This window comes from Entelurus aequoreus, linkage group LG16 (genome assembly GCF_033978785.1).
Source record: "Entelurus aequoreus isolate RoL-2023_Sb linkage group LG16, RoL_Eaeq_v1.1, whole genome shotgun sequence".
Classification (NCBI taxonomy): Eukaryota; Metazoa; Chordata; class Actinopteri; order Syngnathiformes; family Syngnathidae; genus Entelurus; species Entelurus aequoreus.
In genome coordinates, this window is record NC_084746.1 from 40,371,911 (window position 1) to 40,392,674 (window position 20,764).

The 20,764-nt window shown below is 38.8% G+C and overlaps 1 protein-coding gene across 1 annotated transcript; it reads right to left on the reverse strand.

Annotated features, from left to right (window-relative positions):
* Positions 1-230: 230 nt before the first annotated feature.
* On the reverse strand, positions 231-20,764 carry extl2 (exostosin-like glycosyltransferase 2). The gene is made up of 5 exons (XM_062022835.1): positions 20,445-20,764; positions 14,792-15,231; positions 9,253-9,323; positions 1,688-1,803; positions 231-1,614 (listed from the first exon to the last, which is right to left on the reverse strand). Exons 1-5 carry the CDS (start codon positions 20,447-20,449, stop codon positions 1,221-1,223), a joined length of 1,026 nt encoding a protein of 341 aa, XP_061878819.1. The 5' UTR covers positions 20,450-20,764; the 3' UTR covers positions 231-1,220.

Consider the following 20,764-nt stretch of genomic DNA (forward strand, 5'->3'; position numbering starts at 1 on the left):
GTTGTATTTGAAAGTGCAATGCAATGCAACTGACTGGGGTGGGGTTATTTTTGTAATTTTTTTTCATAAAGAAATACAATCATGTGTGCTTCCGGACTGTATCCCTGCAGACTGTATTGATCTATATTGATATATAATGTATATATTGTGTTTTTTTATGTTGATTTAATTTTTAAAAAGTATTTTAATTTTTTTAATTTCTTGTGCGGCCCGGTACCGGTCCGCGGCCCGGTGGTTAGGGACCACTGCTATACCCAACATTAACCAGGAGATGGCAACAAACAACTTAGATCACTCTATTACAGGAAGCATCTGTGAAATGTAATTTGCAGGAAAGGAGTGAGTTTAGGGTTGAATTGTCCATCCTCGTTCTATTCTGTCACTCGTCGTTGCCATGACTGTCTCTTCTTCGTCTCCTTCTTGTTGTGTGTGCAGTTGTGCACTCGCCAAAAGCAGTAGATGTTATAACGTGACTGGGCCGGCACGCTGTTTATATGAAGGAAAAGCGGACGTGACGACAGGCTGTCCTCACTCAGGTCCGCACGGACCTGGAGGGGGCGGGGCGTGCCTTAAGTCCGGCTGGAAATCGGGAGAAATTCGGGAGAATGGTTGTCCAGGGAGGTTTTCGGGAGAGGCACTGAAATTCGGGAGTCTCCCGGAAAATTCGGGAGGGTTGGCAAGAATGCTGATTGTGAATAATCACAGGTGATTACCTGCTTGCACAATTTAAATAATAAATTTTAAACCTAAAGAAAGACCCAGATATTTGGACATAAATTCAATTTTAATGTCGGAATGTCATTTTTAAAAGTGTTACTTGAATGCACTGCATTTATTTGCTCAAAACAGTTTCATCAAAAATTAGGTAGGGCTGAAATTTGCACACTAGTCAGAGTCTCCTCACTCATCTTTGCACTGACTATGCGTCGCCATGACGACTGACTGTGCCGCCTTTCAGGTAACCATCCAGGTAAAGAGGCGTGGTTAAATACATGATTAGTGCAGTATTTGTTCAGATTCATCACATTATGGACAGCCCTGGTAAAAAGCGGATAAAGTAGCAATAAATGTACCGACATACAAAAGTAGGGCTTAGTACCTTTAAAGTGGCCACTAAATTGTTGTGGGACTCACTTAGAACTGCTGAAATGTAGTACAGTATAATAGCACTGGGTAAATAAATGTAATACGAGCATTGTGTTGTTTTTGTACTTAAATACTCAGCATCTACTTTTGTGGTTGGCATAGCTCGGGAAGCCAAACTGGGCGACCATGAGGTTGGAGAAGTGAAGAGGCATGACGCCATAAATGTGCGCCAACCTATTGAGGCAGTAAGACCTCTGCAGGAGGTGTTCAGGCCGATGCCACAAGCCCTGGAAGCCGCTGCTGGCGTCCTTCTCCAGGTTGCGCATGTCCACGGGCTTGACGAACACCCCCGAGGGTCTGCTGGCGCCAGAGAGCTTCCTCAGATGCATGGAGACCACAAAGTTCATGGCGATGTCGTCGCAGTTCCGCGTCGCATCCACCAGAGCGTGCACCGCCGCGGGTTGCTCCTGGAACATGTGGAGGTAGCGGCGGTGGAAGAAGGAGGCACTGATGAGCACCATGGAATATCTGGGGACAGCAAGAAGGAAAACGTTGGTTTGAAGGTGGAATCAAACGCATAAATCCTAAATTTCTGCCTTACTTGTCGCCTCCTGCACTTTCTGGATCCTGCAGCTCAAAGCCTCCATAACTGTACACGCCTGATGCACTTGCCACGTGTCTGCGCGGCACACAGCCAACAATTTGCTCTGGAAATTGCTGTGAAGTAAACATTTGCACAAAATTGTGTCCATGAATGGCTTTATTCAAGTAAGCGCACATAGTTGGAGTGTGTGCTCAACAAAAACCAGTACTGTCACCTAATCATTAATGACGTGCAGGTCGATACTGAAATATCGATACCAGATCTTTATGCTCTCATATCGATTCTTTAGTTCAAGTGTGTCCAAACGTTTACCTTTAAGCGCTGCATTGCCTACTAAAATATGTGGGGGCCATATTGATTTTTTTTTTTTTTTTTAATGCTAAAAACAGATTAGTATTGTTGGTGACTAAAATATATTACTATTCATTTTTAGTTGGAACATTTCCGCTTTTTCTAATTAGAAATCAAATTTTTTCTTATATTTTACGGTTTTGTTTTTTTTCCATGTAAGAATAGAATAAAGACATTTAAAATACGATTGTGTAACTGCATAACCTAAAATTCTGCCTGTAGGAAAATGTTAATATTCAGTTCATATTTAACAGTGTTTATTATTGTTGTAATTTTTCAAATTAATTCATAAGTTAGTATTATTACATTTTTTAATTAACTAACTAAACTTTATTTGTATTTTAAATATATCTTATTTGTATTTTGAGAGCTCCTAATACCTTAGATCAGGGGTGTCTAAACTTTTCCACCAAGGGCCACATACTGAAAAGTCAAGTATGGAGGGTCATTTTGATATGTGTTTTATTCATTTAAAGACACAACGTTGTGTTTTAGGTGACGGAGTATATTATTATCAGTACTTTAAAGAATTCAGCTTTTCCTCATTACATTCCAATGTTTTGCTCTTTATTCTCACAGTTCTACTGTTGTTGTTTTTAGACTGATATGTTCTTATTTGAAAAGACAACTTTTCCAAATGGGGCAGACACGTTAGGTATATTTGCACAAAGTATCGGATCAGTATCGCCGATGCCAGCCTGAATTGTACTTGGTATCGGATCGGAAAGAAAATCAGTGGTATCCCACATAACAAGAGGTGGCTGTAAGCACCCTCCTAATGTAGTTTTTATGAACTCCACAAGATGGCAGTAGCTTCATTTGAAGTATCATGATGAGTCAGCAGCTTTGTGTGTGAAACTAATGTGTGTCACATCTGTGCGGTTGTTTGCGATGCAGTCATTTATTTGTGGCGGCCCACCACCACTGTTATATTTCGAGCAACCTCATTAACACATTATAATGGGACTGACAATCTGTGGATGTTACATTTGTATTAATTATGTATTTCACATTTGTTTTCTGCAAGTAAATCTCTATGAAATGTGCTTTGTCCATGTCTAAAACAAATTAATTTGCATTATTTCCTGTGGCAAAAAGGTTTGGGTCTTTGTCACACCTTTTAGAACGGGCAACTAAGGAAAACTGAGACCTCTGTATTTTTGTTTTGACATGTTTTTATCTATTTGATATACTCTTCTGTTGTAATCCAGTTCACCTAGGATTTCGAGGTTTTTTTTCTGTGATTGTTGCGGCCTAAAATGCCAGAATTTGCGACAGCTTTTTCAAAAAGTTGAATCAACTTGTGATTTGATGATTTACTTCTCAATGTTTGAAATGTTCCTTTTAACTTTAAACGCTCAGGATTGCAACTAAAATGGCAAAACAAATACTGTATTGATGTTTTACACCACAGAGTGGTAAAAGCACATACTGTAAATTTGGGGACTATAAGCCGCTACTTTTTTCCTACACTTTGAACCCTGCGGCTTTTAAAAGGCCTACTGAAATGAATTTTTTTTATTTAAACGGGGATAGCAGATCCATTCTGTGTGTCATACTTGATCATTTCGCGATATTGCCATATTTTTGCTGAAAGGATTTAGTAGAGAACATCGACGATAAAGTTTTGGTCGCTGATAAAAAAGCCTTGCCTGTACCGGAAGTAGCGTGACGTCACAGGTTGAAGGGCTCCTCACATTTCCCCATTGTTTACAATGCAGCGAGAGCGATTCGGACCGAGAAAGTGACGATTACCCCATTAATTTGAGCGAGGATGAAAGATTCGTGGATGAGGAACGTGAGAGTGAAGGACTAGAGTGCAGTGCAGGACGTATCTTTTTTCACTCTGACCGTAACTTAGGTACAAGGGTTCATTGGATTCCACACTTTCTCCTTTTTCTATTGTGGATCACGTATTTGTATTTTAAACCACCTCGGATACTATATCCTCTTGAAAATGAGAGTCGAGAACGCGAAATGGACATTCACAGTGACTTTTATCTCCACGACAATACATCGGCGAAGCTCTTTAGCTACGGAGCTAACGTGATAGCATCGGGCTTAAATGCAGATAGAAACAAAAGAAATAAACCCCTGACTGGAAGGATAGACAGAAAATCAACAATACTATTAAACCATGGACCTGTAACTACACGGTTAATGCTTTCCAGCCTGGCGAAGCTTAACAATGCTGTTGCTAACGACGCCATTGAAGCTAACTTAGCTACGGGACCTCATCAGAGCTATGATAAAAACATTAGTGCTCCACCTACGCCAGCTCTCATCTGCTCATCAACACCCGTGCTCACCTGCGTTCCAGCGATCGACGGAGCGATGAAGGACTTCACCCGATCATAGATGTGGTCGGCGGCTAGCATCGGATAGCACGTCTGCTATCCATCTCAAAGTCCTCCTGGTTGTGTTGCTGTAGTCCGCCGCTAATACACCGATCCCACCTACAGCTTTCTTCTTTGCAGTCTCCATTGTTCATTAAACAAATTGCAAAAGATTCACCAACACAGATGTCCAGAATACTGTGGAATTTTGCGATGAAATCAGAGCTTTTTGTATTGGATACAATGGTGTCCGAATACTTCCGTTTCAACCATTGACGTCACGCGCATACGTCATCATACATAGACGTTTTCAACCGGAAGTTTCACGGGAAATTTAAAATTGCACTTTATAAGTTAACCGGCCGTATTGGCATGTGTTTCAATGTTAAGATTTCATCATTGATATATAAACTATCAAACTGCGTGGTCGGTAGTAGTGGGTTTCAGTAGGCCTTTAATACGGTGAGACTAATTTATGCTTTTTTTTTCTGCTAATTGCCATAATGTTTTGTGTTCAATAGTTTTCTTTCAACCCGAGCAGAGGACTGAAATGGTCTATTATGGTTTGTGCTATGGCGCCATCATTTGGACAAGTTCGCTCACTGCAAGTGCTGCAGTTTGAAAATGTACTTCCTGTTTTGGTTTTGCCTTAAACAGTCCATAGCGTTTTTTGCTCGAAAGGGTTCTTCATTCATCACTCCAAGCAACGTTTGTAGGTTGTACAATATAACTAAAACAATTCATACTTACTAAACCGTCCCGTGTGTGATGTCTGCAGGTAGGGTTTTCATGCAGATTTCATTCTATCGTAATGTAATGAAGCTAGCGTCTTTAGCATTAGCTTATATGCTAACACGTCTACAAGTGTCAGTGTTAATATTATTAACTTACAACGGCATTCTTTTTGTGTTCTTCCAGTTTCACAAATCCCTCAGTAAATTCACCAAAATGTCTATTGGACTTATTGAGTCTGTTTAGCTGATTGGAGAGCTAGCTTCCGCAGCTAGTGGGTCCATGACGATGACTTCTGTTTTGTTCGATCAGCTGTTTTACTGCCAAATTACAGGGATTGTTTGACAACAATTAAGGTATGTAAATTAACATAAAAACAATATTTCTGTGTAAATAACTCATTTCACAACATTTATAGCTGCGGCTTATAGTCCGGTGCGGCTAATATATACATATAAAAAAAAAAATCCTCATAAAATTAGTGGGGGCGGCCTATATACTAGTGTGGAAATAAAGCTCATGTTTAAATTACTGTACTGTTTAAATGTATTACACAGTGAATAATAGTAACCACAAAAGGCAATTTTGTTAGAAATGTTGTGTGAATACTGACAAGCCGAAGTGAAACACTAACAGTTAGCATGCTAGCCAGATAGTGTCAAGTAGCAAAATATATTCATTTTAGAGGTGTTTCTGCAAAATGGGCTAAAAATACTAGCATGCCTAGCATTAGCATGTCAACGATAGGCCTGCGTCAAGTACAAAAATTTGAGTCTGAGGTCTATACCTGCAAAATTAGCTAATAGAGCTAGCATTTTTGTTGGTAAAAGAATAAGAGATTATCATCACACTTCAACATCTCTGTCATGTAAACGTTGCCTCTTTGTTAGGTCAGAGTTGAAAATCAGAATACTTAGTTAATTAACTTACCCTGGATAAATAAAGCTTAAATAAATACATGACGACATGTAAGCGAGGAAGTAAATGTTTATATATTACATTACCCAGAAGGCTTAGCATTGTAGACAGGAACAGGAAATAGGACCCCAGTTGTGCTGTTGAGGCAATAAAGAGTTGACATATTGTTACGTGTTGCTGCTCCTGCTTCATCTACCAAAGAAACAAACCTGTTTCGATTAGACCAGGGATTCTCAAACTGTGGTACAAGTACCACTAATGGTACGCACGCTCCATCTAGTGGTACGCCAAAGAACCATTTGAATTAAGTGCAGTGTTTTATTTTCCAACAGTGTTACTGTTCAAACTGTGTGTAATGTCACAGTGGCCGAAAAATATGAAATATACTTGTGAAATAATACCTCTGCCATGTTTTTATTGAATATTTAGGTCTACTACACTACTGTATTTTAATGTTGTCATTATGTTGTCTGTCTATCTGTGTTGGCCCTGCGATGAGGTGGCGACTTGTCCAGGGTGTACCCCGCCTTCCCCCCGATTGTAGCTGAGATAGGCTCCAGCGACCCCCGCGACCCCGAAGGGAATAAGCGGTAGAAAATGGATGGGATGGATGGATTATGGTGGTACTTAAAGGCCTACTGAAATGAATTTTTTTTATTTAAACGGGGATAGCAGATATATTCTATGTGTCATACTTGATCATTTCGCGATATTGCCATATTTTTGCTGAAAGGATTTAGTATAGAACAACGACGATAAAGATTGCAACTTTTGGTATCTGATAAAAAAAAGGCTTGCACCTACCGGAAGTAGCGTGACGTAGTCAGTTGAACATATACGCAACGTTCCCTATTGTTTACAATGATGGCCGCATGAAGTGAGAGAGATTCGGACCGAGAAAGCGACAATTTCCCCATTAATTTGAGCGAGGATGAAAGATTTGTGGATGAGTAAAGTGCAAGTGAAGGACTAGTGGGGAGTTGAAGCTATTCAGATAGGGAAGATGCTGTGAGAGCCGGGGGTGACCTGATATTCAGCTGGGAATGACTACAACAGTAAATAAACACAAGACATATATATACTCTATTAGCCACAACACAACCAGGCTTATATTTAATATGCCACAAATTAATCCTGCATAAAAACACCTGCGTGTTTGTTATGCTAGCTCCTAGCTCCTCTGCTAGCTCCTAGCTCCATAGAACACGCCAATACAATTCAAACACCTGATCAACACACACAATCACTCAGCCCAAAAGACCGTTTACCTAACCCAAGGTTCATAAAGCTTATATATTTTTAAAAAGTTACGTACGTGACGTGCACATACGGTCAAGTTATCGAATGTTTAGCAGCCAAGGCTGCATACTCACGGTACCTGATATTCAGCTGGGAATGACTACAACAGTAAATAAACACAAGACATATATATACTCTATTAGCCACAACACAACCAGGCTTATATTTAATATGCCACAAATTAATCCTGCATAATAACACCTGCGTGTTTGTTATGCTAGCTCCTAGCTCCTCTGCTAGCTCCTAGCTCCATAGAACACGCCAATACAATTCAAACACCCGATCAACACACACAATCACTCAGCCCAAAAGACCGTTCACCTAACCCAAGGTTCATAAAGCTTATATATTTTTAAAAAGTTACGTACGTGACGCGCACGTACGGTACGGTACGTGTTATGCTAGCTCCTAGCTCCTCTGCTAGCTCCTAGCTCCATAGAACACGCCAATACAATTCAAACACATGATCAACACACACAATCACTCAGCCCAAAAGACCGTTCACCTAACCCAAGGTTCATAAAGCTTATATATTTAAAAAAAGTTACGTACATACGCAAAAAAAAGCCAAAGCTGCATACTCACAGTAGCACGTCTGCGTCTTTGTCATCCAAATCAAAGTAATCCTGGTAAGAGTCTGTGTTGTCCCAGTTCTCTACAGGCGTCTGTGTATCCAAATCAAAAGTCCTCCTGGTTAGAGTCTCTGTTATCCGAGTTCTTCCATCTTGACTGCATCTTTCGGGAATGTAAACAAAGAAGCGCCGGCTGTGTACTGTTGTGGCTGACTACGTTCGAAAAATACGTCCATTTCGCACCGACAACTTTCTTCTTTGCTTGCTCGGCTTCCTTCTCCATAATGCAATGAACATGATTGAAACAGATTCACGAACACAGATGTCCAGAATACTGTGGAATTATGAAATGAAAACAGAGCTTTTTCGTATCGGCTTCAATGTGGAAGGCATACCCGTGTTCGTCGGGCTACGTCACACGCATACGTCATCCTCAGAGGCGTTTCGAACCGGAAGTTTAGCGGCAAATTTAAAATGTCACTTTATAAGTTAACCCGGCCGTATTGGCATGTGTTATAATGTTAAGATTTCATCATTGATATATAAACTATCAGACTGCGTGGTCGGTAGTAGTGGGTTTCAGTAGGCCTTTAATGAATACTTAGGTCTACTACACTACTGTATTTAATGTTGTCATTATGGTGGTACTTAATGAATACTTAGGTCTACTACACTACTGTATTTTAATGTTGTCATTATGGTGGTACTTAATGAATACTTAGGTCTACTACACTACTGTATATTAATGGTAGTACTTTAAGAGGCAGGTGTTTTCTGAGGTGCTACTAACAGTGTGAGATTAGACAGGTGACGTGCTGGTTTGAGCGACGCTTAAAGACAAAGTCGGGGCATTAGACAAAGTTGTTAAGATGCACATAATTGGGCAGGATTAGCTGAATTGGCACGATTGTGAATTTGTGAAGGGACTGATAATCGCACCACGGAAAGAAGGAAATGTAATTTCAATGCTCCATATGTCTTGGACCCATCTTGAATTTTAAAAAAAATCTTGAATACTGGTCTAGTTGACACTTTTGTAAACTCTTGCATGAAAGCAGGTATCGCTCACGGCCAATAATGATGCATATTAGACAAGTCAATCATCTCCCCCTCACTCAACTCAACACCACAGATAGATTGTAGTTCTGTGGGAAACACTGCAGATGAACGCACCAGCGGCATTAATGCTGACTCAGCAGTTTCTTACCGCTATTACATAGTCTGTTGTGTTGTACATAAACATCCATGAGATCAAAAAGAGCATTCCCACCCCCCAATTCCACTATCTCCAGTTTTCAAATGACCATTAGAGCATTGACAGTAAATCATGCACATTGTCATTGAAGAGTTTTACCTTCCAAACAGTGAAAGCAAAGCTGATGTCAGGAACGCTGAGCAGAGTGTCGTCATCCAGCACCAACACAGCTGAAGGGCAAGCACAGACGTGATGGATTTGTTACAATAAGTAGGGCTGTGGAAATTAATGCTTTATTGCATATTCAATCATCATCATCATCAATATATATACAGTATATTAGAGATGTCCGATAATATCGGCCTGCCGATATTATCGGCCGATAGATGCTTTAAAATGTAATATCGGAAATTATCGGTATCGTTTTTTTTATTATCGGTATCTGGTTTTTATTTTATTTTATTATTTTTTATTAATTCAACATAAAAAACACAAGATACACTTACAATTAGTGCACCAACCCAAAAAACCTCCCTCCCCCATTTACACTCATTCACACAAAAGGGTTGTTTCTTTCTGTTATTAATATTCTGGTTCCTACATTATATATCAATATATATCAATACAGTCTGCAAGGGATACAGTCCGTAAGCACACATGATTGTGTGTGCTGCTGGTCCACTAATAGTACTAACCTTTAACAGTTAATTTTACTCATTTTCATTAATTACTAGTTTCTATGTAACTGTTTTTATATTGTTTTACTTTCTTTTTTATTCAGGAAAATGTTTTTAATTTATCTTATTTTATTGATTTTTTTTTTTAAAAAGGACCTTATCTTCACCATACCTGGTTGTCCAAATTAGGCATAATAATGTGTTAATTCCAGGACTGTATACATCGGTATCGGTTGATATCGGTATCAGTTGATATCAGTATCGGTAATTAAAGAGTTGGACAATATCGGAATATCGGCAAAAAGCCATTATCGGACATCCCTAATATATATATATATATATATATATATATATATATACACGTATACACACACACACACACGTACATACATACGTGTGTATATATCAATCAATCAATCAATGTTTATTTATATAGCCCTAAATCACAAGTGTCTCAAAGGGCTGTAATATACAATGTACACACAATTTTATATATGTGTATATATGTTTAAAAATGGGTATTTATATATATGTATATATATATATATATATATATATATATATATATATATATATATATATATATGTATATATATATATATATATATATATATATATATATATATATATATATATATATATATATATATATATATATATATACATATATATATATATATATATACATTCATACAGTATATATACGTATATATATATTCCCTTTTGTTGAGTCTCTTTTCTAATGCAAAATGAAACAAGATTAAAATAGATTTTTAAAAATGTATTATATATAATCGTGATTAATGGAAATGAATCCATGTCATTAACCTGATTAAAAATGGTGTTTGTTCAAAAGCACTCCAGTAATAATATATTTATATCATGGCTGTCAAAGTTCATGCATCCTTTACCTGACCTTGAAAGGTTTTTAGGGTCAGGCTGATTACAAAATTAAATAAAAATTTAATATACTGTAGTTATGCAGTACTAAGATAAATCAAGTCTAACTCAATTATTAATAAAAACAAACAGAAATGTTAAAATTTCATTTTTCATTGCAAAATTAAAATACAGCTACACCATGATGCGCCCCCGCCATCGTCACGTCGTAGCATTGCTGGTTTACGGGCAGAGGAGCATGTTGGGCAGCACACACACAGAGTACTTACAAGCAGACACAGTGTGAAGACAGAAAAGGGAGAATGGACGCATTTTGGTGTAAAAACTAATGATAAAGGTGAAGTTCTAACACTGAAACGCCCTCAGGAAGAGGTGCTTTAGGACATGGCTAGATAGCTAGCGGCGGACGTTCATTAACAGTCGGCAGTGTTTTAGCTACTTCTAAATCACTAATCCTGGTCTCCATGGCGACAAATAAAGTAAGTTTCTTTTTTCCTTTTTTAAAAATGTAGATTATGTTTATAAACTCAGGAAATATGTCCCTGCACACATAAGGACTTTGAATATGACCAATGTATCATCCTGTAACAACTTGGTATCGGATTGATACATAAATGTGTGGTATCATCCAAAACTAATGTGTCAAACAAGAGAAGAATAAGTCCATCTATCCATCCATTTTCTACCGCTTATTCCCTTCGGGGTCGCAGGGGGCACTGGAGCCTATCTAAATTTTAACAGAAGTGTAGTTAGAACATGTTTAGGGCTGCAAAAACTAATCGATTAAATCAATTAAAATCGATTATAAAAATAGTTGGCGATTAATTTAGTCATCGATTCGTTGGATCTATGCTATGCGCATGTGCTGCGGCTACGTCTCACGAGGGGCAGTGAGCCAGCCAATGATGTGTCATGTGCAGCTCACGTGACCACGCCGTCTCCTTTGCCTGGAAACATTCGAAAAATGGCGGAGGAAAGCAGTACCGATACGATAGTTCAGCGGAGAAACATCTTGAGGTTATTGCTTCAATGGTAAAAAAGTGTACGACCTAAGTCGTCAAAAGTGTGGGAACACTTTACTTTAAAGACTTCAAAGAAGACCATTTCCTGCTAAATGTGCAGCATGGACCTGGCATGGCACGGAAGTACAACATTGCTTCGGTTTTGATTGATTGATTGAGACTTTTATTAGTAGGTTGCACAGTGAAGTACATATTCCGTACAATTGACCACTAAATGGTAACACCCGAATAAGTTTTTCAATTTGTTTAAGTCGGGGTCCACTTAAATTGATTCATGATACAGATATATACTATCATATATACTATCATCATAATACAGTCATCACACAAGATAATCACATTGAATTATTTACATTATTTACAATCAGGGGTGTGGAGGGAGGGGGTAGGATATGGACATCAAGTAGTGGACATAGAGAGAGAGAGAGAGAGAGAGAGAGAGAGAGAGAGAGAGAGAGAGAGAGAGAGAGAGAGAGAGAGAGAGAGAGAGAGAGAGATCAGAAGGCATAAGAAAAAGTATCTGCATTTGATTGTTTACATTTGATTATTAGCAATCCGGGGAGGGTGTTAGTTTAGGGTTGTAGCTGCCTGGAGGTGAACTTTTATTGCGGTTTTGAAGGAGGATAGAGATGCCCTTTCTTTTACACCTGTTGGGAGCGCATTCCACATTGATGTGGCATAGAAAGAGAAAGAGTTAAGACCTTTGTTAGTTCGGAATCTGGGTTTAACGTGGTTAGTGGAGCTCCCCCTGGTGTTGTGGTTATGGCGGTCATTTACGTTAAGGAAGTAGTTTGACATGTACTTCGGTATCAGGGAGGTGTAGCGGATTTTATAGACTAGGCTCAGTGCCAGTTGTTTAACTCTGTCCTCCACCTTGAGCCAGCCCACTTTAGAGAAGTGGGTAGGAGTGAGGTGGGATCTGGGGTGGAGGTCTAGAAGTAACCTGACTAGCTTGTTCTGGGATGTTTGGAGTTTAGATTTGAGGGTTTTGGAGGTGCTAGGGTACCAGGAGGTGCATGCGTAATCGAAAAAGGGTTGAACGAGAGTTCCCGCCACAATCCTCAAGGTGCTTTTGTTGACCAGAGAGGAAATTCTGTAGAGAAATCTCGTTCGTTGGTTAACCTTTTTGATTACATTCGGGAGAAACATGTTGGAGCCATGGATGAAGGGAAGAACTCACGATACGTAACTTTTTAAGTCCATAGTCCGGGTACATTGATCCGTTGTGTCCGTCTTTGTGTGCTTTTAATATTTTGTTAACGAGGGGATGTTTTTTAAGGAAGCGCAGCAGCAACGGTTGTGTATTAACTTTCAGAGTGTTAGGAACCTTTTGGAGAGTGTGACGACTTCATTTTCTGTGTTGTTTTGAGTGGCAACAGGCATTCATGAGTTCAGCTTTTTTGTGTGTAACGTTAACGTTATGCCTTTGTTGCAACGCGGGGCTGATAATGTGTCTCCGGCAGATTTGACTCTGTTTTGAGAGAGAAAATGCACTGTTACCAATTCCAAAAAAACGCAACGGACAGAAATATCTCAGGTTGGTTTCATAATGGATCAATGTAGCCGGGCCCAATAAAGCTATATAAATATATTTAGATTTGAGTGACGCTTTAGTACAACTAAACATTATGAAGGTGCTGGAATATTTCATGCTATTATACAGAGGCAGCCTAAAATGAATCCTTTATTATTCACAACAGAAACGTGTACAATATCTGATCCAGTTCTGATTTGATGAGTTACATTTCTGTGTTATTATTGGTGTATGCTGCATCCCCAATGTCCATTTATTTCATTTAGCTTTTTTTTAATGTGGTGGCGTATTTGCCTTTTACGTCACAAATTATGAATTAAATCAACTAGGTATGTATTAAGTTACATGTAAATGTTGCTACTATGTACATTCATTATATGGTTTCTCTCATTTCAGAAAGAAACAAGCCAGCATTAGCGACTTGGTACAAAGGAAGGTCTGCACACCACAGCAAGCGGCTGCATTGACTGATGCTATCCTGAATATGTTGCTAACTGACATGAGGCCACTATCAATGGTGGAGGATGAAGGTTTTAGACAAATGATTCACGTCCTCAACCCTGGTTACACTCTTCCCTCGAGGACCCGTTTTACCAAAGTGATGGAGAGGAAGTAACAAGCAGACATTCCAAGCAGTGTAGACTGACATAAAAGTGATGGAGAGGAAGTACAAGCTGACATGCCAAGCAGTGTAGACTGACATAAAAGCCACCCGGAGCAAACTTGCTCTCACTACTGATGTGTGGACAAGTGTAGCCACCTTGGCAATACATGCCATTACATTGGATACCAATGGAACATGAAGTCAGTCTGCCTTACGACCATGCCACTAGAGGAAAGACATTCAGCATCCAACATTGCAGAATGGTTGGAATAGGTAGTAGCTAGCTTTGAAATTCCCCCGAGCAAAATGATTGCTATTGTGCATGACAATGGTGCACTTTATTTTTAAAAAAATGTTTGTAACATTTGCCTTGTTTTATTTGGCAATTTGAAAGAACATGGTGCCGGTATGCTGTTTTTTTCTCAATAAAATACTGGAAAGGATAGAAATGTAGTTTGTCTCTTTTATCCGATTATTAATCGATTAATCGAAGTAATAATCAACAGATTAATCAATTATCAAATTAGTTGTTAGTTGCAGCCCTAAACATGTTAAAACAGAAAATAAGCAGATATTAACAGTAAATGAACAAGTAGATTAATAATCAATTTTTACGGTTTGTCCCTCATAATGTAGACAAAATAATACAATGATAAATGACACAATATGTTATTGCATATAACAGACTAATTAGGAGCCTTTGTTTGTTTACTTACTACTAAAAGACAAGTTGGTTAGTATGTTCACTATTTTATTTAAGGACTAAATTGCAATAATAAACATATGTTTAATGTACCCTAAGATTGTTTGTTACAATAAAGCCAATAATGTCATTTTTTTGTGGTCCCCTTTATTTAGAAAAGTATCGAAATAATTTTGGAACCGGTAACAAAATATTGGTATCAAGACAACACTGACACACACACACATTTACAAGTAATAATAGAAGAAGCAAACTGACCGTCAGTGTCAATCTCAGGAAAAGGGTGCAGTCTGTTGTGCATTCGATTGCTTGTCTGCTGCTTAAAAAGCACAGGAACAGGATGAGGAGCCAATGAGTCCCATAACTCCAGAGGAGGCTTCTCCCCCATGTTGTTCCACACTATGATAATCCGCTGGAGATGAGGCAACGCTTGGTAATGGTTGAGGAGTTTGAGGAGAATATCGGTGCGGTTGTACGTTTGAATGATGACCGTAAATTTCTGCTGCTCCTCCCCCTGGACACCCTGAACGTAAGTCTGGCTTTCCGATGTCGCCCGCCGCAGCACTTGGAGAACACCCCGCCCTGCATGGTCTTCGGCGGAGGGGAGCAGGGCTGTCAAGGCGGCGCCGAGCATCAGGAGCAGCAGGATGGGCCAAACCAGATAGGCTGGCTTGGTCCACTTGCAGCAGCCACGGACCCTGCGGAGAAAGAGAAAGGAAATATTAGAGATAGGCTTCTCAGCATCACTTTCCATCATAACATACATGTTGAAATGCCATTGTTGTTAGTTTTATTGTGTTTTCTGGTTATCAATGCACCTCAGGAAATCATCAAAAAGGTTATTTTGGTCCGCTAACAAAATATTCACTTGAAAACTGACGACAGCGTGCACGGCGGACAGTCTTTTTCTGACTTATATATATATATATATATATATATATATATATATATATATATATATATATATATGTATACTGTGTGTATATATATTTATATATATACATATAAATATAAATATATATATATATATATATATATATATATATATATATATATATATATATATATAAATACATTAAAACATTTTTGTATATATATAAATAAATACATTTAAATGTATTCTTCATTCGTTTTTAAATGTGTTTCATTCATAGTCTTTTGACGAAAAAGTATGTTAGTTTGTCATATTGTAGTCATCTAAATTGATTTAGTTTTAGTCGACTAAATTTCCTCAACATTTTAGTCGACTAAAATTACAGTCAATTTTGCTGACTAAAATATGAAGTATAAAGGATAACGCATTTTTGAAGTTGTCTTGATAGCACTGATGTTGAGGTTATTAAAATGACTGTACAAGGTAATACACAACTTAGCATACATTGATATGCTAAGTTGAATTCAGATACAATTCATCTGAATACATCCCATTATTTCACAATCAATTCAGACTAAGAATAATTAAAACCTCACCATTTTTCTCAGTTCATTTTCCAACGTGCATTTGTATTCTACATTGTGTATAACTACACTGAGTGTGCATAATAATTGGCGTCTCCTTGGCCGCTGTGCCATGTAAATACAGCAAGCAGTGTTATAAAGTAATGTGTATGTGTCTCACATTCTTCTTTGTGTGTGAGCTTGAAAAATGACAAATATGTTCTTTGGGTTGTCAAGTTGTGCATTTAATATCTGAAGAGTGTGGCGCTGACATCATTAAAGTGCAGGTATTATTATATTGGCAGGTAAAATGGCAGCATCGTGGTGAACTACAAAGGTACTTTGTATTTTTTGGACACGTGGACATGCTCTACCGTCTTCAATAGTGACATTCATTCAGTACAATAGGAGTTGTTATCTTGGGCCTACTTATGATGTCCCACACGGGGCTTCAAGTTGTCCTATTTTTATCAAAGAAAATGGAGCCACTGGGTTTACATGTTGTTTTGTTTTGTTGTCTACCACGGAAATAGTTGTCTTCTCTTCTCTTTCTTCAGTGTAGGAGACGTCTTGTGTCGACGTCTTGTGTCGACGTCTTGTGTCGACGTCTTGTGTCGACGTCTTGTGTCGACGACTAGTGTCGACGACTAGTGTCGACGACTAGTGTCGACGACTAGTGTCGACGACTAGTGTCGACGACTAGTGTCGACGACTTGTGTCGACGACTTGTGTCGACGACTTGTGTCGACGACTTGTGTCGACGACTTGTGTCGACGACTTGTGTCGACGTCCTGTGTCGACGTCCTGTGTCGACGTCTTGTATTGCGTCATGTATTGCGTCATGTGTTGCGTCATGTGTTGCGTCATGTGTTGACGTCTTGTGTTGACGTCTTGTGTTGACGTCTTGTGTTGACGTCTTGTGTTGACGTCTTGTGTTGACGTCTTGTGTTGACGTCTTGTGTTGACGTCTTGTGTTGACGTCTTGTATTGACGTCTTGTATTGACGTCTTGTATTGCGTCATGTATTGACGTCTTGTATTGACGTCTTGTATTGACGTCTTGTATTGACGTCTTGTATTGACGTCTTGTATTGACGTCTTGTATTGACGTCTTGTATTGACGTCTTGTATTGTATTGATGTCTTGTCTTGATGTTGACGTCTTGTGTTGACGTCTTGTGTTGACGTCTTGTATAGACGTCATGTATCGCGTCATGTATCGCGTCATGTATCGCGTCTTGTATTGACGTCTTGTATTGACGTCTTGTATTGACGTCTTGTATTGTATTGACGTCTTGTATTGAAATCTTGTATTGTGTTATCGTCTTGTGTTGACGTCTTGTATTGCGTCATGTATTGCGTCATGTATTGCGTCATGCATTGACGTCTTGTATTGACGTCTTGTATTGTATTGACGTCTTGTATTGTATTGACATCTTGTATTGAAATCTTGTATTGTGTTGACGTCTTGTATTGTATTGACGTCTTGTATTGTATTGACATCTTGTATTGAAATCTTGTATTGTGTTGACGTCTTGTATTGACATCTTGTATTGACGTCTTGTATTGACGTCTTGTATTGACGTCTTGTATTGTATTGATGTCTTGTCTTGATGTCTTGTCTTGTGTTGACGTCTTGTATAGACGTCATGTATCGCGTCATGTATCGCGTCATGTATCGCGTCTTGTATTGACGTCTTGTATTGACGTCTTGTATTGACGTCTTGTATTGTATTGACGTCTTGTATTGAAATCTTGTATTGTGTTATCGTCTTGTGTTGACGTCTTGTATTGCGTCATGTATTGCGTCATGTATTGCGTCATGCATTGACGTCTTGTATTGACGTCTTGTATTGTATTGACGTCTTGTATTGTATTGACATCTTGTATTGAAATCTTGTATTGTGTTGACGTCTTGTATTGTATTGACGTCTTGTATTGTATTGACATCTTGTATTGAAATCTTGTATTGTGTTGACGTCTTGTATTGTATTGACGTCTTGTATTGTATTGACATCTTGTATTGAAATCTTGTATTGTGTTGACGTCTTGTATTGCGTCATGTATTGCGTCATGCATTGACGTCTTGTATTGACGTCTTGTATTGACGTCTTGTATTGACATCTTGTATTGAAATCTTGTATTGTGTTGACGTCTTGTATTGTATTGACGTCTTGTATTGTATTGACATCTTGTATTGAAATCTTGTATTGTGTTGACGTCTTGTATTGCGTCATGTATTGCGTCATGCATTGACGTCTTGTATTGACGTCTTGTATTGACGTCTTGTATTGACATCTTGTATTGTATTGATGTCTTGTATTGAAATCTTGTCTTGTGTTGACATCTTGTGTTGACGTCGTGTGTTGCGTCGTGTGTTGCGTCATGTATTGACGTCTTGTATTGTACTGACGTCTTGTATTGTATTGACGTTTTGTATTGACGTCTTTTATTGACGTCTTGTATTGACGTCTTGTATTGACGCCTTGTATTGACGCCTTGTATTGACGCCTAGTTTTTCCGGGTGAAGAATTAAAACCGTGTCCGTTTTAAAGACGCTCGTACTGATTGGATACTCTGTTCTTTTCCCACCTGCAACTGTGATTGGTTATTTTCTCCAACCCGCCTACAGACTAAATTAAATATGATTGGATTTTGTCTCTGTCAATTGTTTGTCTCCTTTTTATTCGTTGACTAAATTGTCAATTAATTTTGTTTCAGTCAACGTGTTTTTGTTTGCAACGTGTTTTTGTTCGTCAAGGGAAAATAGGTCGTAGGTGATAACAAAGACGCACATTTTTTGTCAACAAAATGAACACTGATGTACATAAGTACTCACAGCCATTGCTCAATACTTTGTTGATGCACCTTTGGCAGCCTCAAGTCTTTTTTAATACGATCTGAAAAACTGAGCACACCTATCTTTGAGCACTTTCACCCATTACTCTTTGCAGCACCTCTCAAGCTCCATCAGGTTGGATGGGAAGTGTTGGTTGTCATCCAGGATGTCTCTGTACATTGCTGCATTAATCTTTCCCTCTATCCTGACTAGTCTCCCAGTTCCTGCAGGTAAAAAACATCCCCACACCATGATGCTGCCACCACCATGCTTCACTGTAGGGATGGTATTGTCCTGGTGATGAGCGGTGCCTGGTTTCCTCCAAACATGACGCCTGGCATTCACGCCAAAGACTTCAATCTTTGTCTCATCAGACCAGAGAATTTAGTTTCTCATGGTCTGAGAGTCTTTCAGGTGCATGTTGGCAAACTTTTTACTAAGAAATAGCTTCCGTCTGGCCACTCTACCATACAGGCCTGATTGGTGGATTGCTGGAGATGGTTGTCCTTCTGGAAGGTTCTCTTCTCTCCACAGAGGGTTGCTGTAGATCTGACAAAGTGACCATCAGGTTCTTGGTCACCTCCCTGACTAGACTAAGATGGATGCAGCAATGTACAGAGACATCCTGGATGACAACCAACACTTCACATCCAACCTGATGGAGCTTGAGAGGTGCTGCAAAGAGGAATGGCTGCAACTGTCCAAAGGCATCATATTCAAACAGACTTGAGACTGTAACTGCTGCCAAAGTATTGAGCAAACGCTGTGAATATATCTGAACATATGATGTTTGTTTATATTTAATAAATTAGGGACAAGCGGTAGAAAATGGACAGATGGATGGAAATTTGCAAATTTAAAAAAATAATAATTATGGGGTATTGTTTGTAGAATTTTGAGGACTAAAAATGAGTTTTCCATTGTAGAATAATGCTGTAACATAACGACATGTGGAAAAGTGAAGTGGTGTGAATACTTTCCTGATGCACTGTACATCACAATCTGAGGACCACCAGTAGATGCAACAATTGTATAATACAAATAATAATTCGATTATTGACTAAATTACATTCAAAACTTAATAGGAAATATTCTCAGTCAGCTGGGATAGGCTCCAGCAGTGTACCCTAACTAAGGACAAGCTATAGAAAAAGGAGGAATGGATAGATCATTTTTGTATTTTATTTGAATGTTTTTATTGTTACCAAATTAATTTTCCCACAAATTGGCAGGGAGGAACATTTTAATACCTCTAAGAGTTGTAATATTTAATTTTTCAGATTGAAGCCAGCCTGTTAGTCCTTTTAAGGGCTAATGCTAACTAGATGCACATGTTTGGTCTTCATCTGCTTAAATCACATTTGGCGTCGCTCAAATTCAACCCCCTTGAATAATAGTGGAAGGAGGCAATAGATATGGTAATTAAAATAACTAAAAGGTATAAAGTTACAGTAGCAACAAAATAGACCTCATCGCCTGCCGCACTGCTGGATTTTACGCAGACAGAAGTTTTGCCTAACTGTTCCAGTTCATCACACGCACAAAACATTACAAATATTTACGAGCCCCTGACAAAGTACTTTTTAGTAGAAGATAGTGAGAAGAATGTTCCAAATTGTCCGTAAACACAAACTCACCTCATTTCCAAATAGTGCAGACAAACGGATCACCTCACACGACCGCCATGTTGGATGGCGTCTATCACCAAAGAGCTTACGAAGTAGAGATGTGTTGGATGGCGACTATCACTAAAGAGCCTACAAAGTAGAGATGTGTTGGATGGCGACTATCACTAAAGAGCTTACAAAGTAGAGATGTGTTGGATGGCGACTATCACTAAAGAGCCTACAAAGTAGAGATGTGTTGGATGGCGACTATCACTAAAGAGCCTACAAAGTAGAGATGTGTTGGATGGCGACTATCACTAAAGAGCCTACAAAGTAGAGATGTGTTGGAC